The 27995-nt window shown below is 41.9% G+C and overlaps 1 protein-coding gene and 1 long non-coding RNA gene across 3 annotated transcripts in view; one reads left to right on the top strand and one right to left on the bottom strand.

Moving 5' to 3' along the window:
- Positions 1-4071: 4071 nt before the first annotated feature.
- Positions 4072-27995, top strand: part of ZCCHC24 (zinc finger CCHC-type containing 24) — a 149565-nt gene continuing 125641 nt past the window's right edge. Inside the window, exons 1-2 of one of the 2 annotated variants that reach the window (XM_043518799.1) lie at positions 4100-4724; positions 16725-16799. In XM_043518799.1, the coding sequence (XP_043374734.1) occupies positions 4485-4724; positions 16725-16799 (315 nt within the window). In that variant the 5' untranslated portion in view covers positions 4100-4484. Of the gene's footprint in view, positions 4725-16724; positions 16800-27995 lie in introns of both variants that reach the window. The other variant, XM_038411150.2, reaches the window with a different exon arrangement.
- Positions 11301-18652, bottom strand: LOC119859270. Its single transcript, XR_005294165.2, has 4 exons — positions 18438-18652; positions 15602-15734; positions 13897-14016; positions 11301-11496 (listed from the first exon to the last, which is right to left on the bottom strand). It is a non-coding gene; the product is annotated as an uncharacterized LOC119859270 (long non-coding RNA).

Raw genomic sequence — 27995 nt, 5'->3', positions numbered from 1 at the left:
GGGTTGACTCGCGGTGCCTCTCCTGGCCACTCTGGAGATTAGCTCCTTCCAGGTCTGCCTCCCCTTCTGCTCCAAGTCACTATTCATATTTCCCCCTTCTGGGGTATCAAAAGCCTTCTGCATCAACCATCTCAGGCAGTCTTCTCATGCCCTGCCCTGATGATGCCATTTCACTAGTGGCCAGTAGGGGAACCCTGGCCTGTCCACCCACTACTCGACATTCCAGTCCAGGCACCCTATACGTGGCACTCTGGCCTGCTTTCCCTCAGACGCTGTTGCTGCTTCCCTGGACTCCTTTCTGCAGCTTCTGGCTCCCCCTCTCCAAGTGTATCGGCTCAATCACCCTCTTCCTAGGGAGTAAGTGCAGACAAATGAACTCCGTACCCTCAAACACATTTCCCCATTCCCAGGCAGTAACTACAGTCTACTTTGGAATAGCCCTTTTCTGCTGTGAACTTCCTGTCTTTATAAATCCAACCCAGCTCCTCCCCAAGATGGACTTCATCAGCAAATCAGGCCTTAGCACAATCTGGCTTCCCTCCAGGTATGGCCCATAGGTTAATTAGCCTAATTTACCCCTGTAGGCCTTATGTGGGATGGACAACTCACCATACTGTACTACTCAGTCACATTCACATTATAAACACTACCATGTGCTATGCAAAGTACAGAATGTTAGGCAGAGCAACAAGGTCAGCTACTTGCTTCACCCAAAGTAATAGGAACAGAGTTTAGCATAGTAAAAGGAAGAGCCCATATATAAATACTGTCTCATTAAGAACAATGCAGATTCAATAGTTACATCAGAATAGTCAAACAGGGAAAAAAAAACCTCACCTCATTATGCAATATGGATTTTCTATTGTTCTGAGAACAGTAGGAAAATGACAGCAAAATAAGGCTAAAATTATCCTCTCTGATCCTCGAGCAAAGGGACAAGATCTATTTCCTGGAATGCACTGACAGTAATGGGATTTCAATGCAGGGAATGAGTGAAGAATGCACGGGGAGATGCAGAGGGGAAAGGGGCTAGGAATAATGAGAGAAAAGATCCAGAATGCTGATATGAAGGGAAGATAGTGATCATGATGTGTATTGCACTTGCTGGCAGAATAAGGATAGTGCCCACTGGTTAGGATACTAGGCTGTAATCTCCAAGATCCAGGTTAATTTCTCAGCTCTGCCACAGGCTTCTTGTTTGACCTTGGGTAAGTCTCTTAGTCTCTCAGTGCCTCAGCTTCCCCTCCATACCATGGGGATAATAGCACTGCCTTACCTTAGTGGGTAAGTTGGGTATTGTGGGTGTTGTGAGGATATATACATTAAAGATTGTCTGAGGCTCATACATTACAATAATAGGGGATGCCTAAGTGCCAAAGACAACAAATAAGTTTCCAGTTGGCTCACTGTATACCCCAGTCTATACCGTTATTCCATTATTCAGTTTAAAAAACAAGTCACCAGAGTTAGTGCAATGTTAAGTTTGACAACCAGGTCAGGACACAACAAAAATTAAACAAGTGCAACATTAAATCAGCCACACGCTCTATATTTTTGATACTTATCACACAAGCCATGTCGTATCCATTTTTGTTAAGGACTCTCATTACCTTCAATGAGAGGTCTAGATGCCAAATCAGGGCTGGATCTGACCCATGAACAAGATCTGACATCTTTTATTTATCCAGGAAAACTGGGATAGAAAATACTCCCTCTGTGACATGGTAATTAACATGCACAAAAAAAGGGAGTCCATTACACCAAAGACACAATTTCAAGCCCTCATCTGGGCTTCCGAGTGCACCGCTCTGCCTGCCTGTTGAAGTGTGAGCTCTTGAGGCAGGGACAGTATTTTGAGGCAGGGACAGCAGAGTGATCTGCTCATTCACCCTTATCAGCAGATCTCAATAATTCCTTATTCCAGAGATAATGGGCTTGCAGAACCACTAAGGCCTGCTTTTGTACTGGCATAACTATATTGGTTAAAGAGTGGTGTTATTTATCAGTGTAGTTTATCAGTACAACCACTTGTGTGAACAGCTATACTGGTATAAATGGTCCTTTCACCAGTATAGCTTATTGCTCTTCCTATAATGAAAAAAGTTATACTGATATACCAGTACAACTGCATTCCAAGTGCGTGTGGGGTGGTGGGTGGGGGGTATTGTTTTAAATATACCAGTATGCAAAACTGATCCAACTTCTCAGCAGATAAGGCCTTTAGCATCTTGCTTCATTTTACAAACTCCACCATCCCTTGCTCCAAGCCTCTGGACTTTACAAGCTCCATCTTCAGCAACTGAGTTTACAAATTCCTGTCACCAGATAGCTGTGCAGTTAACTAGCTACTCCCATATGCAAAACACATCCATCTTTTGAGTTTGTAGCTGACAGCTTAATGGTATTTTCTACTGTGCACACTCAGCCCTGCATTTCCAAAACATTTGTAACTTTGCTTTTTCAGAACAACATTTTTATTCCATGTGAACAGCACACATAGCGCTTGTTCAGGCCAACTCTTGAGCCAAGTCTGAAGGGTCAAAGTGTTGATGTTTTTCAATTATCTAAGCAAAGAAAATGATGGGATTCTTAAAACCAAAACAAAGCAAATACATTCTGGGAAGGTGGGTGTGTTTTTTAGCCTCTGATAACTCAAGGGGTTTTGCTCAAATGTAAAACGTCACCTTCATGCAGAGACTCTAGCTTTGAAAAAAGTCTTGGTTTCATTGCCATGGGATTTGTAAGGTTTCAGAGTAGCAGCCGTGTTAGTCTGTATTCGCAAAAAGAAAAGAAAAAGAAAAGGAGTACCTGTGGCACCTTAGAGACTAACAAATTTATTACAGCATAAGCTTTCATGAGCTACAGCTTGAATAGAGACTGGGAATGGATGAGTCATTACACAAAGTAAAACTATTTCCCCATGTCATTTCTCCCCCCCCCCCACCCCACTGTTCCTCAGATATTCTTGTTAACTGCTGGAAATAGCCTACCTTGCTTGTCACCATGAAAGGTTTTCCTCCTTCCCCCCCCCCCCCCCCGCGCTGCTGGTGATGGCTTATCTTAAGTGATCACTCTCCTTACAGTGTGTATGATAAACCCATTGTTTCATGTTCTCTGTGTGTGTAGATCAATCTCCCCTCTGTTTTTTCCACCAAATGCATCCGATGAAGTGAGCTGTAGCTCACGAAAGCTTATGCTCTAATAAATTTGTTAGTCTCTAAGGTGCCACAAGTCCTCCTTTTCTTTATGGGATTTGTAGTGAGAAATGGCTACTCTACCACAATCTTCAGACAGTACAGGGAAGGCAGGATGGAAAAGTTTTTGGAGCAGTAATTACCCCACTCAGGCACTTTCCCAAAAGAAGAATAACCCCCTTCCGCTTTTCTGCTGTTGACTCCTTAAAAGGCCTAGGTAGTTATCCCTTCATTGTATGCTAACTGCACCATGGCTCCTCAAGAAGCCAATCCCAGTCTACCTAGCTGGCTTTCCAAGCTCACACCACTCTCCTGCCTTATTTGGGAAACCTTCACTCTGCAAGGTCTTGGCACAGCCTCAATAGCCAAGGAACCTTTTGCGGACCTGGCGTTTTGACAAAGATTGAATGAGACAGACCCTCCAATAATGAGTCCTTAGCCCTGGTGAGAAACAGAAATAAAGAGGGGACTGCAAGCTACCACGGCACCATGAAAACACCCTCACGGGACTGGAGTCCCGGTTGGTAGGCGAGCCCTTCTCCAGGAAGATCACAAAGGAAGCTCACGCAGCGAGAGACAGACCCACAAACGCACGGTAAAAGTTTGCACGAACAAACAGCCGCACTTCGCAGCCAAGCCGTGCTGCGCTCCATTCCGTTCCGCCGCCACTCGTGGCGCGCCCGCCCCCTGCAGGGCGGGAAGGAGGCGGCGCCGTCCACTGATTGGCCTATAGCCTCATACATATTCAAATTAGCCAGTCCATTCAGCTTTCCAGGCAGCGCCGGACTTCCCTCTCCCCGCCCCGGCGCTCCATATGCAGCGAGATGACCCGCGGACTGGATCGGCGGCTGTTGCATAGTCAATCAGCCCCGCCCCTCCAGGGCTGCCTGGGGGAGTGGGAATAAAGTCAGATAGCGGATCTGGCAGCAAAAGGAAAACGAGGGGGAAAAAAACCCCCCCACCAGAAAGTTTCCTGCTAGGAAACTTTGCAGCCGCAGCAGCAGCTATGCCCGTGCGGTGCAGTGCCTCGGGGCTCGGGGGGCTCGGATCGCCTTAGGAAGGGGAGGGAGGGGGAGAGACGAAAGTGTGGGGCTGGCCGGATTAAAGCAAAATAAAGAGCAGCACCCCTCCCCCTAAACGAGAAGGACCCAGCAGAAGCGCGTGGGGTGGAGAAAAGATCCCGGGGAGAGCTGACCGGAGGCAGTGAGCGAGGAGAGGAGAGGAGAGGAGAGGAGGGAGGGAGGGAGGGGGAACAGAGAGACCCAGGCAGGAGCAGAGTTTTGGGGAAAGATGAGCTTGTTGTCAGCCATAGACACCAGTGCTGCTTCTGTCTACCAGCCTGCCCAGCTCCTCAACTGGGTCTATCTGTCGCTGCAAGACACCCACCAGGCCAGCGCCTTTGATGCCTTCAGACCCGAGCCCTCTTCTTCCCAGCACCCCGATCTCAGCTACACCAAGAACAGCCCGGAGCTGGGCTCGTCCCTCAATTCCAGCTATCTGAACAGCTTCTTCCAGCTCCAGAGGAACGAGGTAGGTGCCTTCCCCCCTGTGGCCGCCGAGTGGGCTCGCTAGGCTGGGTGCAATCGTTTCGCACACCGTCTGGGCTGAGCCAGGAGGGGGGACAGTGTCTCCTCTGCCGGAGGAGCCGACCTGCAATCGGTGATCGCTTTGCAAAAGACTCGCAGAAAGTTCACTCAGAAATTGAGCCCCAACCGCCATGATGTTTGAGAAGTTTCTCCCGTTTTTCTACAGTTGGATTCCTGCTTTTTGAAACAAAAGCTATCCGGCCCAAAGGGAGCCTTTGCTTTTAATCGTTTTTGTGAAGTACAGGGGGAGGACTTGAGCGCTGGAGAAAGAGTTCCCTTCCTCTAAATCGGTGAAAAATAACCAGTGCAGGATATTTAACCCGTAATCCTGGTTTGTCTCTCCAATGTCGGATCTTGCCCTAAAGCCCTCAGTTTTGTTAGAAACGGCTTTTTATTTTTTCCAACCAGTAAAAATGCAGCTTTAGCTGTAACTTTCTGCTGTTGCTGATGTTGCCAAGTCTGCGCCAATGAACCGTGCTCAGCATTGTGTTCAGATGGGAATGCAACCAAAGTTGTAACAAAGTTTATTTCACTTTCAGGTTGGAGGAGGGGGGGCGGGGGGGAATTACCGTTTGCTTCTGTGCGGGAGGTATGGCCTGTATTTAAATCATATATTTTCAAACCCCCTCCCCCCGGAGTGTGCTAGGCACACAACTTCTGTTGACAATCTGGTAAACGATTACATTGATTTATTTGCATTTCTATCCCGGAGCTGAACCAGATACGGTATAACTACTAATAACAAGAGGGGGTGGGGGAGGACAACAAATACATTATAACATTTTAAGTCAGTGAAATTACTGAAGTTTAAAACATCCCTCTCATGCTTAAAATTAGGACTGGAAATACAGGATATCATTGTTAGATACAGATCTTGCTTAAATAAATAGCATGCAGATGGTAGAACTGAAGCTGAACATTTTAATCAATAATGATGGGAGACTGAAAACACTGGGATTGTTTACTTTAGAAAAGAGGTGATGAAGGGATGTGATAAAAGTACATAAAATAATGATCTACAGCAGAATCTTCTGTTCTCCCTCTCTCATACCACAAGAAAAAGGGAACAGTCAGTCAATGACATTAAAAACTGATAAAGGAAATCTGTTGTGTGGGGAAGTATTTAAACTGTGGAACTCACTGACACATGGAATCCCAGAGGCCAAGAACTTAATATTTAAAAAGGGTTTGGAAATTTAAATGGGTATCAAGAATATGGCAAAAATTGTAAAAGAGATAAAACCTGAACCAGGAGGTTTTATAAGACCCTCTCTAATTACTACCAATCAGGACAAGACCTAATGTGGTGTCATTCTTTCACTTTCACCTGATGCTACCCACTGTGGAAGATAGGATACTGGAGTAGATGGACGTTGAGTCCAATGCAGTATGGCAATTCTCAGGTAATGTAGTTTCAGAACATTGCTGAAGCCTATTTAAACCAAGGAACAGGTTAAAAGGAACTTCCACTTTAAATTATAGGACTCTTTATTATTAATTATTATTATTGTATTATTATTTTGGCAGAGGAACCAAAGCTAAGGAATCTTCAGTTGAAATCAGCAGCCAATTTTTGGCATAATTTTATTAATGGGTTACTAGTGATGCGATTAGGAAGAACCACCAAGGAAACAAGTTTAAAATTCAGTCAGACTTCATTTAATAATGGAATGTTTTGCAGAAGCAAATGTAGCCCCAAATGGACAGGTCCTCTATTTTTTAAAAGGAAGTTATTCAACATAACTTATTCAGAAGTCCATGTCCAAATTCTTATTCAGTGTAATTTCTTTAAAAAGGTAAAAAATGCAGAATTCAAAAGCACAGTGTTCTTTTAGCAAAGTCAGCAGGCAGTGGGAGTCAAATACAGAACTGCACACCTGTCAGTTCCAAGTTGACTGATACTGTCATTTTGCATTTGAGTTGCACACATTCTGGTTTCGAGACAGAGCTAAGAATCCAGAGTTTCAGTCTGTGTAGTCTCTCATTAGGGGGTTGAGAACACTGTGCAGCTCAGCATTTGCTAATGTTAGAATCCATTCTGTTAAGAGTGAAGTGTTTTCTCCCTAATGTAAAACTAGCCAAAAGTAATGTGTGGCTGCAGCTAGGGAAGCTGGGAAATTATGTCCCAGGAACAGAGCTCTAGGTAGAGATTTTTGGTCTTTCTAAGGTTCTTTCTTTCTGTGCCCACTGTACAATTTGTAACTAGGGTTTCATCCTTCTTTTCATCAGAAACATCACCCTCTGGGAAACATTTCTCTCCAGTTCTTTCTCTACATCCAAAACTTATTCTCACCGTCCCTACTTCAAGGCTCAGTCCCTAGGTTTACTAGGCCACTTCCAGATGGCTGCTTCTGTTGTATGTTGCAAACCACAGCTTTATCAACCCCATCCTCACCAAGCACTCATGGTGAGTCTGACTGGTAAATTTACCTGTGCTAAGTGTCTACTAAGGCCCCCACTCAGGTAGGGAGCATGCAGATGCAACTGTGTTTTGCTCCTTTCACTCTTGTAACAACTTTGTAAAGCACTTCATTCACATCAGCTGAGAATGTGAACACTGTACAAAGTCTGTAGGATTCAATATCCAGGAAACATGGAGTCATGATTCCATGAGGATACTTCATATTTAGAGGATCAGGCTTGTTTGCAATTTTCACAAATGCATTCTCCTGCTTCTGACAGCAATTGAGCAGAGCATGCAGTTGATCTGAGGCACTTTTTTAATTTCACATTAGTGTGTCTATTGTACTTGTTAATCAATAATTTGCTCTTCTACAGCATCTTTCATTTAAGAATCACCAAAGAATTTAGACATGCTGTAGCTCAAAAAAGCTCAAGTTGATACACTTCTCCACTCTGTCCAGAAGTTGGAAGCTTGAATGTTTCTTGGCAGGAAAAACCCCAAGAATATTTCTTCCAATGTCATATTCTTAATTCTTGAAATTCTAATGTCTGTTTTTGTCAACAGTTTCAAATGCCATTAAGTACATACTTAGTAGTTAGACTGTGTACAATTATTTTTGGGAGCAATGGTGCCGTATATTTCTTTTATATCAAGTGGGTTTGTGTGATGCCTTTGGAACACAAATAGCTTTCCAAAGTTAAACTGTTAACTGTTTTCAATATAGTGCTTACTTTGGTTGGCGATTTTTCCTCCTAGTTTTGAACTGGCTTGGCTTAGCTTCGGGCTGAGCTGTGACAATGATTGACGCATAGCTTGTACACAGTATTTGGAAAGTGACCTAATGAGAGGCCAAAATAGCAACAGATTGAGAAATGATAGGATCATAGAGAATATAATAAGCATGTGTACAGCGTGTTGTTGTGCAGTTGAAAAATTTTCAGAGGAGATTGCTTGGAAAAGTAGACAGCTCATGAAAAGTTGCTATTATACAGGACTTGCAAGTCTGCATGGTAGTGCCTGTGTATGTGACTTGCATGCTGACCAAAGGAACTGGACAGAAAAAAATGCCGGCATCCACAAACTACTCGTGCACTTAACCAAGATTTTTGTCCTCCAGACTTTTTTTCCACTACACTGGATGCCTTCTAGATAAACATGATGAATACAGCTGTTTGGTGCATAAAAGCTCCTTGTACCAACAAAAAGGCAACAATAAAGGTTTAACAATGAATGTTTTGTTCCATCTGTGAGACTCATTTCACAAAACAGACCTGGTTTTAAATACAATTTTACTGGAGTATTTATTGCCCAAGATATGAAATGAAGGCATTTTGCAAGAGCAACGATGATATTTAACTCAACTTAACTTTCATTATAACCTGATTCTTTGGAGCCAAGTATTTGAGGTTTGTTGTAGGGTTGCTTACAAGAGATTTAATATAGTTGAGAGTCAGCCAGGTATCTGTGTCAGTAATTGAGAGACCTAGGATAATGGTGTGGCCGATTTGTATGTTGTTTTCCATACTCACTTTCAACAGGCTGCCTACCAAATTGGTATAGAATGTGGTCATGTAGAGATGGCCACCATTACATAGGGACATGGGGTTTACCCTACCATAACAAATTTGGCTTATCAAGTTCAGTATCCTAACTCCAGCAGAGGCCAATCGTATACTTGAGAGGAAGCACCATGTCTTTATGATACACAACCATTTGTGTAGTGCTGTACATGGCACTGGAGAGAGAGGAAATCCTTTCTCTGCAACAGCCCTGCTACATCTGGTCTATTTACCATTATTTTAACATATATAACTGCAAATATTTACTGATTATAAAAGTGTAACTAGAGGATAACTTGGTACCCTGTGACCTCCCAGATCAACTTCTTACAGACAAGAAAGAACTAATTGGTAATGAGAAAACTTGAGCTACATGAATTTACCATTGTAAGGAATGGATTCACCAGTTTAGAAAGGCAATTTATTTGGCGGGTGGCAGGGGAATTAAGAAATCTAATGGATGTCCTGTGGGAAGTAGTACTAACACCTATTGTAATGGAAGAATGCTAGGTGGCTGAAGACCACCAGCCCATTCTCACATTAGTGAGGTTCCAAAGAGAAAAGGGTTAATTTTAATTAATTTAACAGATAATATTAAACTGGGAAATGTGAATGCCAGTGAGGACAGAGACAATACAAAGATACTTGAGGCCCTATTTGCTTAAAATCTCTCTATTTTTTTCTACCTAAAAATCAACTTTACTTGCCTCAAATCAGCCTGCATGTGCCTAAACAGAGATTCAGGTGCCTAAGTGTGGCTAACAATATGAGCAGAAAGTAACAAAATGAAATTAACTATAGTAAATGGTAAGTACATATACACCAGGAAAAGATACTCTCATGCACTGATATTCAGTGGGAGGAAGAAATACAGGTGTGATGGGGACAGTAGATCAGATGCAAACTGAACATGTTACATGGCAACAACAACAAAAAAAGGGCTTTGTAATTTTAACTGCACACAGACAAGCTTTAATTACCTCAGGGAGTAGGAAATAGTCCTGTATATCTGTAGCTCAACTTGATTGTAAAATCTTTGGGGCCTTTGATTACATGCTTGTACAGTGGGGATTGGGCTTCTAGTCATTACTATAATACAGATAATAAACTGTGTGTATGGTAACACTCATTGTTTCATGTTCTCTGTGTATATAAATCTCCCCACTGTATTTTCGACTGAATGCATCCGATGAAGTGAGCTGTAGCTCATGAAAGCTTATGTTCAAATAAATTTGTTAGTCTCTAAGGTGCCACAAGTCCTCCTTTTCTTTTTGCGGATACAGACTAACACAGCTGCAACTCTGAAACCAGATAATAAACTGTAGCAGAAGTGTTGCATTTGCTGTAGTTAGATGGCCCGGAGCACCTCATTCATTACCAGACAAAAAGAAAAGGAGTACTTGTGGCACCTTAGAGACTATAACACAAGTACTCCTTTTCTTTTTGCGAATACAGACTAACACGGCTGCTACTCTGAAACCTGTCATTACCAGACAGATAGCCAAAATGGAATGAGTGCAGATGATCAGAATGACTAATTATACTTTTAGCAAAGCAATGATTGAAAGGCTGGAGGAATATTACTATATATTAATATGTGAAAGATGTAAATAGTAAGTATTGAGAGGAATTACTTATGGTGGTGCACATAAGAAAGTGGGATGAAATCAAAAAAGGGAAAATCAAAGCAAAATATCAAGAACGGCTTCCCCAAAGTAAAATCTAAAAGCTGGTAGATTAGCCTTTGAAGGGAAGTGATGGGAATCCCATAGGTTCGGACTCTTCAAATTAAACTGGGCACTAGTAAAAACAGTGTAGGGACCTAATTTGTACTTGCAGGGGAATGGATCAGGTGACTTGTTATCCATCTCTCATTTCTAGGAATACCACACACTGACTTCATACTTTGTGAAGAGAGATTTCCTTTTCTTCTAAACTTATCAGTTTTGAGGGAGATGGTAAGAAAAGAGACTGAGTTTTCACTACATCTTTGTATTTTCTGAACGTAGAAACTGCCATACGTGATCATACCACTGGTCCAGTAAGTTCAGTATCCTGTCACTGATAGCAGATGCCTCAGATCAAGATGCTAGAAGCGCTTCAACAGGCAGTTCTGGGATAACCTGTCCCTAGGGCAAGTTTCCTCCTGTTCCCCAGTAGAAGTTAGCTTATGCCCTGCAGCATGGGAGTTTATATCCCTTCCAGATCTCTTGTTTATTTAAAATTTTTACTATTCTAAATCTGAATATTCTCATCATCCATACTAATGTATATAAATATATCAGTCAGATGTTTCCTAACATCTCCATTTCAGGCTAAATAAGTTCAGTTACTAGCCAACTTTTATTTAACAGCTGTTGTGTAAAAGGTGAATTGATTTCATGGCCACAGCCATGAAATTTAAAAAGGTTGTTTTCAGTACCGTAAAAGTGTGTTTTAAGATGACAAAAATAAGTGTTTTTATTCATGCCAAATGCTTGTCATCCTTGAAGCAAATCCAAGAATTACCATTAGAGCAATGTCTTCAAGGCCCTAATCATAAAGTACCAAAGTAACTTCAGTAGGACTACTCATGCGAGTAATGATTACTTACATAAATGAAGACAGCAGGACTATGCCTTGTGTTGGGCCACAGCAATAAGCCTCCTTGACGGCTCTTCTCTGGAGAGCTTTAGAATTTCAGCTGTGCCCATAACCTGTCTGTCGAGCCAGAATAGCTTAGCTCTTCTCTATAGAAAAATAAATTTAAACAGCTGTAAAAAAAACAAAACAAAACATGTTTTCACCTATTTCCTCTTTACTCAAAGAGATTTGCTGGAATTTCCAGGTCAGTGGAAAAATAATTGTGGATATAGTATGTTTATAACCCCAGAGATATCAATAAGATTTGTAATACATTAAAAAAGGCATTTAACGCTTGAAACACTGTCTATAGACCGACACAGTGTTAAACATATGAACAGGCCTATGGGCCCAAAATTATACTTAACAAAACATGCTGTAATGATGGTGGTCTGTTTCTTATGCTTGATTAATTTCCTCATTGTCATTTTTCTCACTATTGTTCATGTAATTACAGGCACTTGTGAATTACACACTTGACATGATAGGCAATAGCTCAACAATCCTCTGCCCTCTGATTCCGTTAAGAATAATAGGAGATGACTAACCATCACTTTTTTTGTAAATCACAAGTAGCTTATGACCATTTAAAGTAACAGTGAACTTTAATTCTAGCCAATTTAAAAAAAAAAGTTAAAAATAGTTTCATGTACACCCCTCCAGCTACTATTGCCTGCTATTTTCTATTTCCCCACACAAACAGGGGAACCTGACAACACAGGTGAAAGAGTGAACCTGACTAGATGCACAAAATATTGTCAAATAGACAAAGCAATCAAACTGGAACAAAATAACTTTTTGACCCTAACTTTTCAGTTCTATCATTTTTATCTGTTACTTGAAACAATAGGTAAAAAATTCCAGAGGGAAGCGAGATTGTTTTATGCTGACTGTGTCCCTTTAAATCTATCTTTTCAGTAACCCTAGAAATACTGAATTCAACCTCCCCAAAAAAACTTTTGAGATTTCAAGATAGTAATCCCAATAATGTAACTGGAGCCTGATATTAAGCTTATTTTTACATTTTCTTCATTAATTAATGCTTGTGAAAGATTCCATTTTCCACCTGAAATCCTCCGTTTATTCACAGGCATTATGGCGAAGTAGCCAGGAGCAGTACAAGCTTCCTCCCTGTTGCCCAACCAGCATGCCCCAATACTCTTTAGGAGAAATTACCCCTAAGGGTGAGAAGGTCAGATTTCATAGTCTGTTCAGTGCTTAGTATCTCTGTTGAGATTTTGAATGAAACTGCCAATTAGTGCCAAATGCAGTTGTAACTTCTGTGGTGTAATGTAAACCTGAACAGGACTACAGCATTATTACTTATGCCACTGCATAAGGTTTTGGATGGTAAAGGATTTTGGTCATTACTAACTCAGAGCAGATTTAAAACAACAGTCTAGATATAGAAGGCTCCATAGCCCATTAACAGTTGCTTTATTTCTAACTCCTGTGTTGCTACTTATTTGTTGTTGTTGTGTAGTCTCCTATGAGAGGTACCATCCAGCTGTGTTAGAGGGAGGCAGTCAACTTCACTTACAAAAAAAAGAGAGACTGAATGAGTACGTCTTGATTTTTTTTAAAAAATCCACTAAGAGATTTATAAGGGGGTTTCTGTTCCTCTGTTGATTTTTAGAAGGGTCTTTAGGATGGTGGAACACCATCTTACAGAGTCTGGGAAAGAGCATGCATGCAAGTACCCTAAGGAGTAGTGCATCGGATTGAGGCTATCTTTCTACTGCATGAAACAAGAAGCACAAGTGACCAAATTACACATTATGACGCATGCCATGTCTTTCTTATTCTTAAAGCAGTGCCAGGATTAACCAGCAGAACAGTTTGGCTACTAAAGGGAAATCCTGCTCGTTTTACTCAGTGGAGTTATCCCACTGTATACAATTGGATTCCTCACCTGAGTAAGGACAGCAAGACTCGGCCCTAAATTGGTCCCACTGATTTTGAAGTAGCTTGAGCTGTGAAAGCCTTTCCTATGTTGCTTCTTTACTCTCTCAGTTTCTGAAATTAATGCTGCTGAGTTAAACAGTGCATATGCTTTTGCTTCATTATCTAAGCAGTTAAAGTTTATTTACATTTGGGCATTTACATCATGGCAACAAAGGAGACCTCCAGACAGTGTTCCATAGCCACTTAATATCATATCAAAGGCTGAACCATATTTGGAAAACTGGCAAGGGCATGAGAGAGCAGAATTAATTAATTGAAAAGCCTAATTCAGCTCCCAAGAGAATTATATGGAACCAATAATTTATAGTTAAGTTCTTATTAATTAGTTTTTGAAAAGTCAGCAGCAGAGAAGAGCCCAGTTACATGTATTTTCATTCTGACAGCCAATGAGTTTTCCACCAATCTCATATAAACAATTTGGAATTTTGCATTCCCAGAAACCCCTAATTGATGGCAGCCTTAGCACTCATTTTCTGTCCCAACCCAGACTCCCCAAGATAAACCACTTAAGACTTTTTAGTTAGGTTTTTCACACAGAATATGTAACGCCGCAGTATTTATCTTACCTTGCATTCCAAAGGACCTGAACAAGCTGTTATAGTAGCTAAGTACCATGGAGTGATCTTTCATTCATTCTTCTACAGAGATCCTCGTGGGGCGGAACAGTCCACAGGAAAACCACTCAGCTGTTTAGAACAGCAAGAAAAAAACAAGTTTGCTGATGAAATAGCACAGGTAATTTGGGTAGGGAGGTAGGAATTTGACCAGGACACTTGTTAACATGCCTGTTCTTGTGAAAAGTGACATAGATTTAAATCCTCAAAACCATATATAAAACCAAGTTCTCTTCCAAGATATGAAAACTTCCCCCGTTATTGTAAATTTTTTTTGGGGGGGGGGAATGAAGGGAGGGGTAAGCATGGGTAATGTGCAACAACTATCAGTAGTTGTATTGGTCCTCCGGAAGGAAAATGGACTTCAAAAAAATCACAATGTTGTCTCTGCTTACTAGGCCAGGAATAGTGCTAAAAAGAAGAAAATGTTTTCTGGTTCAAAGTTTCTGGGCAGTGAAGCCGAGAGGACACTTGATTTAACACAAGTACAATGATATTGGATGCTTCCTTAAAAGTGCTGCATAGTTCCACAAGACATAAGAGTTAGTATTTGCACTTCCCTCTTTATGTGAAATCTGAGATGCAATTTGATGCCCATTTTGCCACACTCAGGCAGTTCCATTTTAAGAGGACCCACAATGAACTCCTTACATTAGGCAGAGAATATTAGGCTTTGCTCCTTTGACACTATATGAAGGAAACTTCATTCAGCCATTGTAGCTCTTCTTGAACCTGAAAGTATTTTGAAAGTTTTGCAAAACTATTGAGATTCAAAAAAATCAAGGAAGACAGGATTTCACTAAATCTGATATGACTTAAGCAGATAATGTTTCATTAGTGGCATGAGTTAGATAATGCTTTGACATGTGAGGTCAGTCTAATCTTTCATGTGACACAAAATATTGGTATCTACTTACAGTGGAAACTAATAAAGATTCACCTGGGGAAGATACGATGAAATACAGAACTAAGAGTTTGTGCATTTGTATTTTTAATTCCCTAACCTATCAGGTCTGGAAGCAGATGTTTTATACACTTGGGAAGCCAAGATTCTCAGCTTTCCAAGGATATGACAGTTGTTTCTAGCCTTGGTGGCTTGTGAGATATCACACTTTAAAATTGTCACCAATCTATCATGGACTTTTTGGCACTGATTAAGTCTGAATATGTATTAACAAGTCCCAGATTTAGAACCAGAGAAATCTGAAATCCCCGCACATTGTAGATGTCTCATTCTGCAGCTCTTCAGGTCCCACTGAACTGCTGAAACTTACTGCATGCTCTTTACAACTAAGGAATTATGTTCTGCATTTCTTGAGACTGATCGTGAGTGAGGTAAAAGCTTTCTGCATGGCTCACAAAAGCGCTGCAGTCTCTTTGACTCCTGCAGCCTATTTGGAGGGCTGCTTCAGCTTTGTAGCAGCTGCATAATGCTGCTTTAGTCATTGCACGACCACCTGCATCCATTACCTTCAAAGGGCAAAAATCTGTGGCTCTGCCCCATCTGACAACCACATAACAGGGCAACATCTTAAGAGGATGTGGAGGCTGGTTCTATTTCAGCTACCTGCCAGCCAGCCAGCAAAGCATTTTAGAGAGGTACAGGGTTCAGAGAAGGCTTTCCCCCAAGCTAACAGTTCCCACCTCCCAAACTCACCAGAAGGTGGGTGGGTGTGTTTGCAGGGGAGTCCACATTTCTTTAGGTTAGATCAACTGCTAGACAACCAGGGTACATGTCTCAGAACTATGGACCCCTTGGGCTGGATAGATCCAAAGCAGCAAAAGTTACTCTGTAGTTATCAGAAAGTTATTTTATTGACTACATCTTAAATTGTGGGAAGCCAAACAAGTAAATGAAAGCTTAAACAAAAAAAAGAACATGATTAAGATGTAAATGTGTACTTTCATCCATCCTTCCTCCCCCGCCACCCGTTAAATTAGTTTCCATTTAATAGGGCAGACTTCATACCTCCAACTGATATCATGGCAAATAAGCATAGATTAAAAAAAAATCTTTAAAACTGACTTGAAAAGGAGACCGTTTCTTTATTAACGTTTAAATTAAGTGTTTGAGAGAGATCATATAGTAAATGGCTAGCTAACTTGGACTAAAATCTGAGCAGCACTGCAGCCAATTAGAAGAGTCATTGTAGACACATATAAAACTATGCAAAAACTGGAGTTACCAACTTACAGTTCCAGCCTACAGCTTCGTAAACAGTTCTTCTATTTGTATTAATACAACATTTATCTTACTCAAGAACTGGCGTTAAACCCTAAACATATTGTGAAGCTCAATCTGGCTGGACGATTTATTGTTTTCTACTGCTGACAGTGACCTGAGGTTTGTCTCTTAAACTTTGGCAGCCATTGTACAGGTTGCCGTGCCAAGAAGGCATTATTAAATCAAAAGTATATAAACAAAACTGTCTCAGATTTATGGGTTAAATTGAACCGTAGAAAAATGTTTAACCATCAGATAACTGCACAGGAGGTAAATGCCTTCTTTAGTGTGTTTTAAACAGGAATTATTTTTCTTGCATTTGGAGTGGCAGAAGACCCACCAAATAAAAGGAAACCTGACCCTTGTTTTTTTCACTCTATAGGTCAAACTGAGACAAAATCTCCCGCAGGAAGGAGAGACGTTAATGGAATGTGACCATAGGTATTAAAGTGCAAAAATTAGAGTATGTCCATCTGCTCCCCATATTGCTTTTTAACCTCACATCTTTGAACAACCTGCCTTGACGCCCATAAAACTCTGTGCTTATTTTTAACAGAGTAAGGAGGCACTTTTGAATCGAACTATTGGCCAGAGATCTAATATGTTGCAATCCCTCTCCCCGCCTCAGAAGGTAAGGAAGATTAGTTGTCTGGAACTTGGGGAGATTCAGCTGCACGCAGTCTAGAGACAGAGGGAATGAAAGCTCCTGTGGGGATGTGTAACAGTAATCTGCACTGTGAATGGTCCCCCTTGTCCCTAATATAGTGCTCATGTGTTAGAGCATCTCTTTAGTATAAGTGGGCAGTTGTTTAGCATTCAGAAGATGAAAAGGCTCCCTGCAGAGCTTGGTACAAGAATTAGAAAGCTCCTTCAAGACTGTATGTCTGACCAGTGGAAATCTTTATAGTTGCCTTCTCATCCCTTACTCCCACCCTGAGGGCTTTTCCCGGGGTCACTGCTACACTAAAATGGTGATTTGGGGCTCAGTGCTGCTCCCACTGACAGCGAAGGGAGCAGGAGCAGGCCTTTAGGTAGCAAGGGGAAGCTACTTGGATTTGGGAGTCATTTTGAGTACAACAAAATTTGTCAGAAGAGCCCCATGTAGTTTTGTGGACTACTAGGCTGCGCATTTCAGTAGGCAGTCTGGGGCTTCTCCCCGACCTCCCCAGCTGTTCTCTAGCCACTGGCACAGACTTAGGGGAGTTGGGTGATGAAATCTGATGGAGCTCTTTGCATGCCTGTTTCACAGGAAGCATAGAAAGTGACCAGTCTCGGGTAGAATTTTTAGCTAATCCTCGCCAAACCAAGAATATTACCCCTTCTAATTTACAGATGAGGAAATGGAGGCATAGAGGGATTGGGTGGCTTCCCTAAGGTTGCACAGTGAATTATCGGCAAATAAGACTAACTTCCATGCCTTTGCTCAGTGCACTAGGCTATACTACCCCTCTAGCTCCAGATCTCTGTGTCTGAAAGCACCATCCCTCTAGAGAATTCTTGCAATTCCTCTCCTCAAGAAAAGCATATCTAATTATACAGTGGTCTAGAATTTCTTTCCCTTCATGCTGAGAAGCTAAGGGAAGGAACAGCTGTCATAGTTTGGGGTCAGACACTGGTGCACCAAGTTTGATAAAATAAGCATCTGCCAGAATCTGAAGGTAGGCAAGGCCTCTTCCTTTCACCCAGTTAAATTCACATCCTTATTCACTTCTGCATTTCAGAATTCTGGAAGAGAGAAACTATGGGAAAGGCTATTGTTACGAGAGGCATAGCTCACTAAAGAGGTCCAGATCCACATATTGAGGTGCTTCTCTGAATCCAGACCTGGCAGCTTTCTGATAGACACCCCTTGGGATCTACAATTTTTATGCAAAACTGTTTGCCTGAAAAGGGCCTAATATATCAATTAATAAGGATTTTTAATACCAGCACACCAGCATTATAGCAAAGAGAGGAGTTTACACTTTACTCTCCCTCTCCCCCACCAAGGCAGCTGGAGCAAGCTGCAAAGAGTAGTCATCCTTCCCTGTGCCAAGGTGAAGACTCATTTGGGGTGTATAATTGTTCATTCAACAACAGTTCCCCTCCCCAACCTGCCTCCTGTATTCATACTGACTATTTAAACTAAGTATTAGCTTCAAAAGTTTCTGGAGGTAACAGACCACCAGTGCATACTTTTTTAAAGAGACACCAACTCTTTGTTTTAGTGCTGTGTACATCTTGGTTTTGCATGTAGAGCTTGTCAGGGAATAGGAAATGGAAGTCATACCTGGTGATCAGAGCAGAGGTTGGGGGCAGATGCCAGAGCCAAGGGTCAGAACCAAAGTCAGGAATCAGAGGTGAGAATCTGATGTGCTGGAGTCAGAGCCTGAGGTCAGAGCTAGAGTCAGAGCCAGGTTACCTGGAGTGAGTGAAAACAAGAGCAGGGCTAGGAACAAACAAGCACAGACATTATCAGAGCCTTAGAGGAATGTTTTGAGTAGCCAGTGCCTTGCTCCTGCTGCTGATTTTAAGAGCAGGTCTGCAGATTCCCTCAGCTAATCAGGCAGCTTGGCCAATGAGGTATCTCAGTTGGGGTCCAGCTGTTCTCATTGGAGTGCCTGGGCATTAAGCTAGCAAGTAAGCAGGCTAGCTGTGGTTTGTTATTCCTGAGAGAGCTTGATTTCTGTCCCATTCTCATACTTATAAACCGATCATGTAAGGTATAGGAGCTAGTTTAACAGGACAGATATAACCCCATGGAAGTCAATAGGGTCAGATTAGGAATGAAGTTGTCCTTGTCTTATTTTGTTATCTTTGTTTCTGTTGCTTAGATCCACAAACAACAATCACATGTAAGTTTAATCATGTTAAGTTATGAATATGGGTTTTTTTGTGACCATTGATTCTGGGACAGGAAATCCCTCGATGGTTAATTGACCCGCACAGAATAAAGGAATATTATTTTTCATTCCAGATAGAATTCTAGCTGAAATCATGTTCATTAAATTACAACCACAGAAAAATATACTTGAGTGATTGATATAGCCAGAGCCAGCATCCAAAGAGAAACAGTGCAACTCCTTTAAAATGTCTCCCCAGCTGTCTTCTCACCACTCCCCCAGTACCATCTGATTGGACAGCCTCTTAATATGTCATTACTCAGTTATTAGTAAGTAGGTATGGGGTAGTAAGCAGCTCTTCTTGCATATCATAAAGAGTAGTTTCTTTGGCTATGCAGCCCAGGGTACCTGCGTAAATTCTATATGGCATTAGCCATAGAGGTGAATTTCTTCTGGATCAAAGTTTTAAAGGTCAGTTAATCTAAAACGAGAGTATAAAATCTAGCAGATAGGGCACCAGACTAGGATTTATGAGAGCTGGATTCTGTCCCTGCCATTGTCTGGCTTTGTGACCACAGACAAGTCTCTTTACCTCTCTCAATTGCTCCCATGTGTAAAAGGAGCTAATGATATTTACCTTCTTTTCTTTGTAAAGGGATTTGAGACCTATAGGTGAAGAGCCACATAAGAGATGGTTATTTTTTAATTATTAGTGAATTACCTCATTATTATTATATTATTTAATTATTAGTGAATTACCTCAATCACATCTTGAAATCTTCCAGGAGTGGCCCAGTGATTTAGATGTAATTCTTCAAGAATCTGGTCACTCACTTGAAGCCTATTCACTGTGTCTATCTGCCCGCTCTGTTAATATGTATAGTGTTCTATGTTTTTACCAAGTAATGGAGTAACATTCGGTGAGTAATTAGAAAGGCTGCTGTCTTGAAGCCCATACTGAAGAGCCAGATCATGCAATAAATCAGGCCACACACTGCTCATTGCATGATGGAGGCCTGAATCTTCATTCAGGTGCAAACATTCCTCCTGAAGTCAATGGGAGTTGTGTACGCTTATCTGGGGTAGAATCTGGCTAAACCAAACTAAGTGCTTTCAGCTCACGTATTTCCAAATATTTATTGCTACTTCTGAATTAGAGATCTTTTTAAAAAAGCTCTATCCTGACACTTTCTTGGCCTTGATAGCTAACATATCCTATTTTATTATTCTAGCCTGTTTGAACTGCTGTAGTTAAAGTGATGTCACAGTTTCCATTAAAATCCCTATGTTCAGGGGTTTATTACTCAGCTATAAAAATTCACTCTCCACTGAAAATTGGCATAGGAAAATGGAATCATCTCAGCTCTTTAGAAATAGCAGGAGCACCTCAAACCTGTGACTTTGTGCTGTTCCCCACATACCAGTATTTCCAAAATAGCTCTTTTATTTATTGTTGTTAAAAACAAGTTATTTTGGCTGTTAGTCCTTGTTGTGAGCAGGTGTTTTTAGGTGAAGGTGAGGAGGGTTATAACTGGTGAGTTAGTTCATTCCCAAGAGGCCACTTGCACGCACAATCCTTCCCATCAACAAGAAAATTCAAGCCAATTTATTATGACTTGAGCATCTTTTGGCATTTCATTGCAAGACCTGTTAGTATAATAATTCTAACTTTGTGACATATTATTAGTCAGTTTGTGGTATTTATCATTCCCAGTGTATTAGAAGAGGACAAGTGACAGGGAGAAACTTAAAGCTCTTTATTCAGCCAACCCCCAGCATCAAATAATCCAAGTGATTTAAAGTCATTGGGATGACTTGCTGCTTGAAATTAAGCATGTGCTTAATTTCAGTATCTTGCTGAATCAGGACAAGGATAACATCGGACAAGTGTTCTTAGCTGATTGCTTTTCAATTATAGTTTATTTTTGTTTATGGTGCAATAGGTGGCACATTGGACTATATTTTGTAGGAAAATTAGTTATGATACCTCACTACAGCAATTAAGTCAAGAGTGCAAAGAGATTGCCAGTATAGGTTTTAAAATGGGTCATTTAGTTAGGTGCTACTGCAGTTCCTTATCAGCCTGCACTGCATAAATCAGTGGTTTTTCATTTTCACCCCTAAGATTTCAAACTGGCCCAGTGCATTTGTTGTCAAATATACCAAGATATGGGTACTCTAATCCCATCCTTCAGGGCATAAGGTGAGCAATGCAGGAGTCAAGAGGTATTTCACTCTACCCCCCATCTATTTACAGCACCGCACATATATCTTAGTGCACTCTGGTGGATGAGGGGGATCACAGGATTCTCTGACACAAGGTTTGTCCCACTACTGGAGGCAGGATGCTGACTTGATGGGGTCACTAGCCCAATGGAATAGGGAAAATCCTATGTTCCCTAGTGCTTTTTTTTTTTTTTATTTTGAGGAAGCCATCCAAGCATGAGGGAAATGCCTCTCTCCATGCTGCTGAGAAGATGTTGGTGCTTCTCTCCAATGTCAGCTGAGGAATCAGCAGTAGCAGTTTTCAATAAAGGTAATGGTGCAGCTTGGGACAGATCTTTTAATCTTGCAGCAGCGCTTCCACAGTGTAGTGTCCAGTTTCACTTCTGTCTCTTTCTGTATAATCAGATCATTGCCCCGTGGAAACTGTATTCTCACGGTGTTGCACTGTACCTTGCCAAGAGCCCCCTTTTCCTCAGCACTGTCTCATTTTCACTGAAAGATCCTGCTCTCACACCCTCTCTGCTACCTTGGCTGTCAGAGAACAGCTCCAATGATCTCTCAGCAGTGCCAGTTCCAAAGGGAGTTTTCTCATGCTTAGTGGCCTAACAATATAAATGGAATTGTAGGCAAAGTTATTTGGTCATCTAAGTGCAGTTCTTCATGGACAGTAGTTCACATCACAAAAGCCACCATCCCAACTTGCCCTAATTGGACCCTTGCTTGCAGTCTTGGAAGATGATTGAATGTACATGGAGACTGAACTGCAATCTCGTTCCTGAAAATATCTCTCTAGGTCCGATTTAAGAGATATTAGTGGAGAAGGGGAGGGGATGTTTGCACGACCACTGCCTATGCTGAACCTGTTCTGCAGGAAAAGTACTTTCCCATCTGTAGAGCCATTAATCCAGAAACACTCTCAACAGCTACAAAATAAGATACTTTTGTTAGAAGACTTCATTTAAGAAAAATAAATACCTTACCAAAGAGAGAGAGAGAGAGAGAGAGAGAGAGAGAAAGACACACACCCTGGCAATGGGTCGCTGATTAGAAGGAATACCTTCACTAGCCTTAGATATATTTGCTGCTCTTCAAACTTATCAGTACTTGAGGGAAACACAGTAGTAGTAGACAAGTCTTCTGTTTAGTTGATATGGTTAAGATGTCCAGATTTAAACTTTTCACAACATCCAAACTTCTATATCAAGAACTAGTATTGGTGGTTTCTCAGGCAGTTTCGGTGACTCAATCCTCCAGCCAAGTCACACACACAGTTTGAGGGCTTTCAACAAAGCTCTTCAACAAAGCTCTTCCAGGATAAACAGTAAAGTCTCGGTCCGCAGTCTTTAAACAGTGCTGGTATCAAGCCGTACCCCCCGGGCTTGCTCTCTGGAGGCAATTGCCCTTTCTAGCCCCAGCTCTCCAGTTAAGACACTAAATAGGTTAGGTCCCCTTCATGGGTTGTATCACAGTTCCATAGTCAGTAAATTGCTGACCTTTTTCAGGGTCTTCCGTCCCCTCTCGGGTTAGGTTCAACTCCCTCCTCAGGGAGTAATTTATTTCACCTGTGGCTGGTGGGGAGATCCAGGCCCACCCACTACTCTGGGTTCTGACCCGGGGACCCTATGAATAGCAGCAATGGGCCACTGCATACCTTTCAACTGCTCAAAATGCTGCTATGATTTCCTGGGCTACTTTCCTGTGGCCTCAGCAACTTCACCAACACTTCACCCTTATTATAGAGCTGAAGTTTTTTATTTTATTCTATGCTTTCTTTCATATATAGTTTATCTCCCCCATCAACTCCACCTATTCTGTCATTCCTATGTTTTGTGCCCTGGTATTACCATGTCTCATTGATTGTCCTCATTCCACCATGTTTCTGTGATGCCTGTTATTTCAATATCCTCATTTAATACCAGGCACTCAGATTCACTCATAGTATTTAGGCTTCTAGCATTTGTATATAAGCACTTATAAAATTTGTCACTTTTTAGTTGTCTGCCTTCATGTTATGTAATTGAATGGAACTCTTTTTCATTTAACTTTCTCTTCAGTTCCTACCTGTACTTTTCTCAACTTCTGTTCTCTGCTCTTTACTAGCATATAGAGAATCCCTGTTAATAGATCCTCCCCGAAGAGATGGCTATGTCTGAACCGTATGTTCCTCTGCACCTGTTTCCCCAGCCCTTTAGTGTAAAAACTCCTCTATGACTTCTTTCATTTTACATACCAGCAAACTGGTTCTAGTGTAGTTGAGGTGGAGCCAATCCTTCCTCTGTAGGCTCCTCCTTCTCCAAAAAGTTCCCCAGTTCCTAATAAACCTAAATCCCTCCTTCCTACACCATCATCTCATCCACACATTGAGATCCTGCAGTTCTGCCAATCTAACTGGCCTTGTGTGTGGAACTGGAAGCATTTTGAAGAATGCTGCCATGGAGGTCCTGGACTTTACTGTCTTGCCTAGCAGCCTAAATTTGGCCTCGAGAACCTCTCTCCTACCTTTCCCTATATGTCATTGGTACCTACATGTACCACAATCACTGGCTCCTCCCCAGCACTGCAGATAAGTCTGACTACAAGTCTCGAGAAATCTGCAATCTTTGCACCCAGCAGGCAATTGACTGTGTGATTGTCCCGGTTATCACAAACCCAGCTATCCATATTTCTAACGATCTAATCCCCCATTACTGTTACCTGTTTCTTCCTAATAACTGGGATTCCCTCCCCCAGACATGTATCCTCATTGCAGGAGGATACCACAGCATCATCTGGAAGGAGGGTCCCAACTATAGGATCGTTTCCCTTCATTCCAGTTTGATGATGTCCTTCCCAAGACTTTCATCCTCTTCAGCAGCACAAAAGCAGTCAGACTACGGGTGGGACCGCACTGTATCCCAGAAAGTCTCATCTTGTATCTCTCTGTCTCCCTTAGCTCCTCCAGTTCAGCTACTCTGGTCTTAAGAGCCTACACTTGGTCTCTGAGGGCCAGGAGCTCCTTGCACTGAATGCACATATATGTCACCTGGCAAGTAATCATACATGATTAGGGTTAGGCTATCTCTCCCCTCTCTACTGCTGGACTTCTGCCTATATTATTGTTACTCCTTCAGCTTTTTTGTGGGGAGATGTTGTTTTTTTTGGCAGGGGGTGGGGTGGGAGTTGTTTATTGTCTGAATGTTAGGTGTATCTGGTTCTCATGCTCCCGCTCTAAACCCCCTCATAAAAAACTCTCCTGTTTGGTAGCTCCTCTGGTCGCTTAGGAGCTGGCTTTTTAAACCCCAGTTCTCTCTGAGTAGCCCTGCCCCTGGTTAATGGATCCTAAAGGGATGAGGGATCAAAGCTTCATCAAGAAGCCATCAGCCTTGCCTAGCAGGCTGCTAGGTGCAGGCATTGCCCCCCAAACAGGCCACACTATATGCTAAAATCAAACAGTCAGCACACAACAAACAAACAAACAAACTCACCTCAAAGGTCACGTAGTCGTTCCTCCTTCACCTGAAAACTCTCTCTCAGAACTCCCCGGCTTGCCCCTCTTGTTCACTATCTCCTCTGGTCGTATAGGAGCTGGCTTTTTAAAGTTAAACAGGGAGCTGTTCAGGGGAACTCTGACTCCTGTTGTTTCATCTGCCTGGCTGTTTTGGTCCCCAGCCCTGGCAGGCCTTGACAACAGTAGGTTCTTCTCCCATGGCATCTCCCATTGTTACTAGAACTGGTTCAACTCCACCAACAGATGACAGGGCACTACCAGCACTTTAGCCACTGTGTTGTCCAGGTCTGTTCTGAATGGGACTGATCATGGCACAAACATCAGAGCCTTTTCTATGCTAGCATTCCTATCTTTGCTTACTGCCTTTAGACCTGAACTGGTGCTAGCACTAAAAGGAAGTTTTAGAGGGAAAGTGCAGCATAGACACTCCGAGCTAAGGGTCTATTTTATTTTTATTATATATAAACAAATTAAATTGTGGTGTTGTCATCTTGTTCTTATTGCTGCCTTGGTCTCCATGTTTAAGTAACTGGAGAAGCAAATTCAGATTTAGTGGTTCTCTAGTCTTCCTTTTGGCATGGGAGTCCTGAAAGAGCATAGGAGGTGGTCTCTGCCAAGCAAGGAGCAACCCAGATAAGATTTTCAAGGGTGTCCAAGTGACTTAGTAGCCCAAATCTCATTTTCAAAAGAGACTTTGGCTCTTAACACCTAAATCACTTAGGCATCCTTGAAAATGTTATCCAACATGCCTATGTAGACTTGAATAAGGAGGCTGGATAGGACTACAGCCATCCTTCTCACACATGGGATCACCAAATATACAGAGTTAACCCTGCTTCCTACAGCTGAGTAATGTACTCAGTTAACGAGCACTTTACAAAATAAGTGTGTGAGAGTTCTCTGACCAGTGAAGAAAGCTGCATACCCAGACAGAACCAGGACACAAGTGACTTGAAATCTGATTGGATGGTGCATCCACACTCTGAGCACAGACAAACTTTTCTACAATAGGGGACTTAAACTGAGATTTCTAAATGCTTCCTTCAGCTTAGATCCCCATGATTCAACTAAAGCAAGTCAAAGCTTTGCAAAGTCATTGAGAGAAAGAGACTCACAGGCTTTGCCAACTAGCATTGTCATCCTCTCCCAACCAGAAGACACTAATTCCTAACACCAGTTAACCCACATCCCTGATACAGCCTGATAGGGAACTCCTTAATTCACCACAGCTGGCCCAGCCCTCCTACCCTCACAGTCCTTGTAATTAGGGCATGCAGCTGTGGTCTTTCCTCTGCTTGGGGAGTGAGAGTTAACCCTCTCCCTGCCAACATCTGATGGATTCTATACATCTCGGCGCAGCTCAAAGGGAATTTTCCAGTGATAGGTAGTGTTTGGTGATTACAAAGTATGGTGGTCATTGTTAGACCACTGACTCGCTGTGGGACAAATTGTGTGCTCTCTCAGTGATATTCACTGCTGCAGGAGAGGGTAATGTGGTGCTAGTGGAATGGCCAAGTAGGATCCCTCTGCAAGCCCTAGGGTAGCACTTGCCTACACCAACATAAAACACAGTCATGAGGCTCTAGTAGCTCATGGATGGGAATGGAAAGTGGCCACCTTTGGAATCTACAGGCCCAATCCAGTGCCCATGGAAGTCAAATGAAGGACTCCTCTTGTCAAGAATGGGCATTGGATTGGGTCCTATGAGTAGAAAAAACACCCATGTGCGGATTGTACTGCAGCCTCGTGTCCTGCCCATGAGTTGCAGAGGACTTGCATGTGACTCAACTCAAAGAAGAGCTGTGGATTTCTGCTGGGGGTGGAGGGAGTGGAATTTCTCACTCGCTGTATGTAAAGTCACTGATCTGTAAAAAGGAGATGATATAGCTATTTCACAGGGCAGCTGAGGAGCTTAATTATTTAATGCACATGAAACATTTGGAGAGTCCTCAGTCAAAATGTGCTATTAAAAACATTTCATATTATTCCAATTGTGTGTAAGTGAAAGTGGCTACTTGGGAGAGAAGAACTTCTTGAAGTCTCTTAATTAACAACAATCTGGGTTCCATGGCACTTCTCCTTCCTCTTACCAATTTGTTGCCAAGATATTCTCATTCCTATGGAATTCCATAATCCTAGAAAATAAATGCTGATGACTGTTGTAGTATCTTTAGTCACTTGACAACTGAAGCACTTAGAACTTTTCAGTCACTTGTTAGGATAATTTTCATTTTCAAAATGTACAGAATTAACCCCGAAGACAGAGGTTCCAATTCTTCGCTCACCAAATTTATGCCATGTGCTATTATATTAATGTAGCTCCTCCTGGCTTACACTGGTGCAAAATGAGGGGAGAGTCAGGTCCACCAGGTAAGTACAGATAGCGACCCCCAACAGAGATTAGGACTCTTTGTGGGGGCACTGTGCAAACACACAGTACAGACTGTGCCACCCCAAAAAGCTTCCAATGCAATTGGACAAGACAAAGGATAACAGGGAAACTGAGGCAGAGAGAGTTGCAATGACTTTTCCAGGGTCACAGAGCAAGTCACCGGTAAAATCAGGAACAGAATGCAAGTCTCCTGACTCCCAATCCAGTGCCCTATCTACTAGACCCTTCATCAGTTGTGTAACTGGTCACTTTTGCCTCTGGTGTTGCTAAAGGAGATTGCAAAGTGTAGCTTGCACCTAATTTTCACTTGCATATCCAAAGCCACTGTCCTAGCATGCAGCGATAGCTTTAAATTATGCAGAGATCCATATTTGAGTCTCCATTATTCAGCTATTCCTATGTGACTCCTTTATTATTTGAGCATCACATCAGATGGACAGAAATCATGAATATCTGAGGTTTTCAAAGATTAGTGAATTAATTTCACAAACTCACTAAATCTCAGCTTCTAGCATCTATTTATAAAAAGGATTTTTAATTCATTTTTTTGGCCCTCATTAAAAGTTTCTGATTGACAGCACTGAAAAAAATATAGTCGCAGACCAGGTCTGATTCTAGTTGCACATCAGTGTAAATTAGGAGTAACTCCACTGAATCAGTGAAGTTACAATAGTGTGAGAGGAGAACCAGACCTAACAAGTACAAATACAAATTCCTTACGTTACCCTGGCAAATGCGTCCTACCCATACATTAGGTGGGAACAACTGTCCATGCTGTGGTCCTGTCTGCACAACTGCCATGTTGCAAAACCCAGAGAAAAAGCTATTCTTTATGTTTTAAAGCTCCTATCAACCAGTTACTATTCTGTTGTGCCCCAAGGCATTAAAGAGAATGAATAC

Source organism: Dermochelys coriacea, chromosome 7 (assembly GCF_009764565.3).
Source record: "Dermochelys coriacea isolate rDerCor1 chromosome 7, rDerCor1.pri.v4, whole genome shotgun sequence".
Lineage (NCBI taxonomy): Eukaryota > Metazoa > Chordata > Testudines > Dermochelyidae > Dermochelys > Dermochelys coriacea.
Note: the sequence above shows the minus strand (reverse complement) of the source record. Positions and strands in the feature narration are given on the sequence as shown.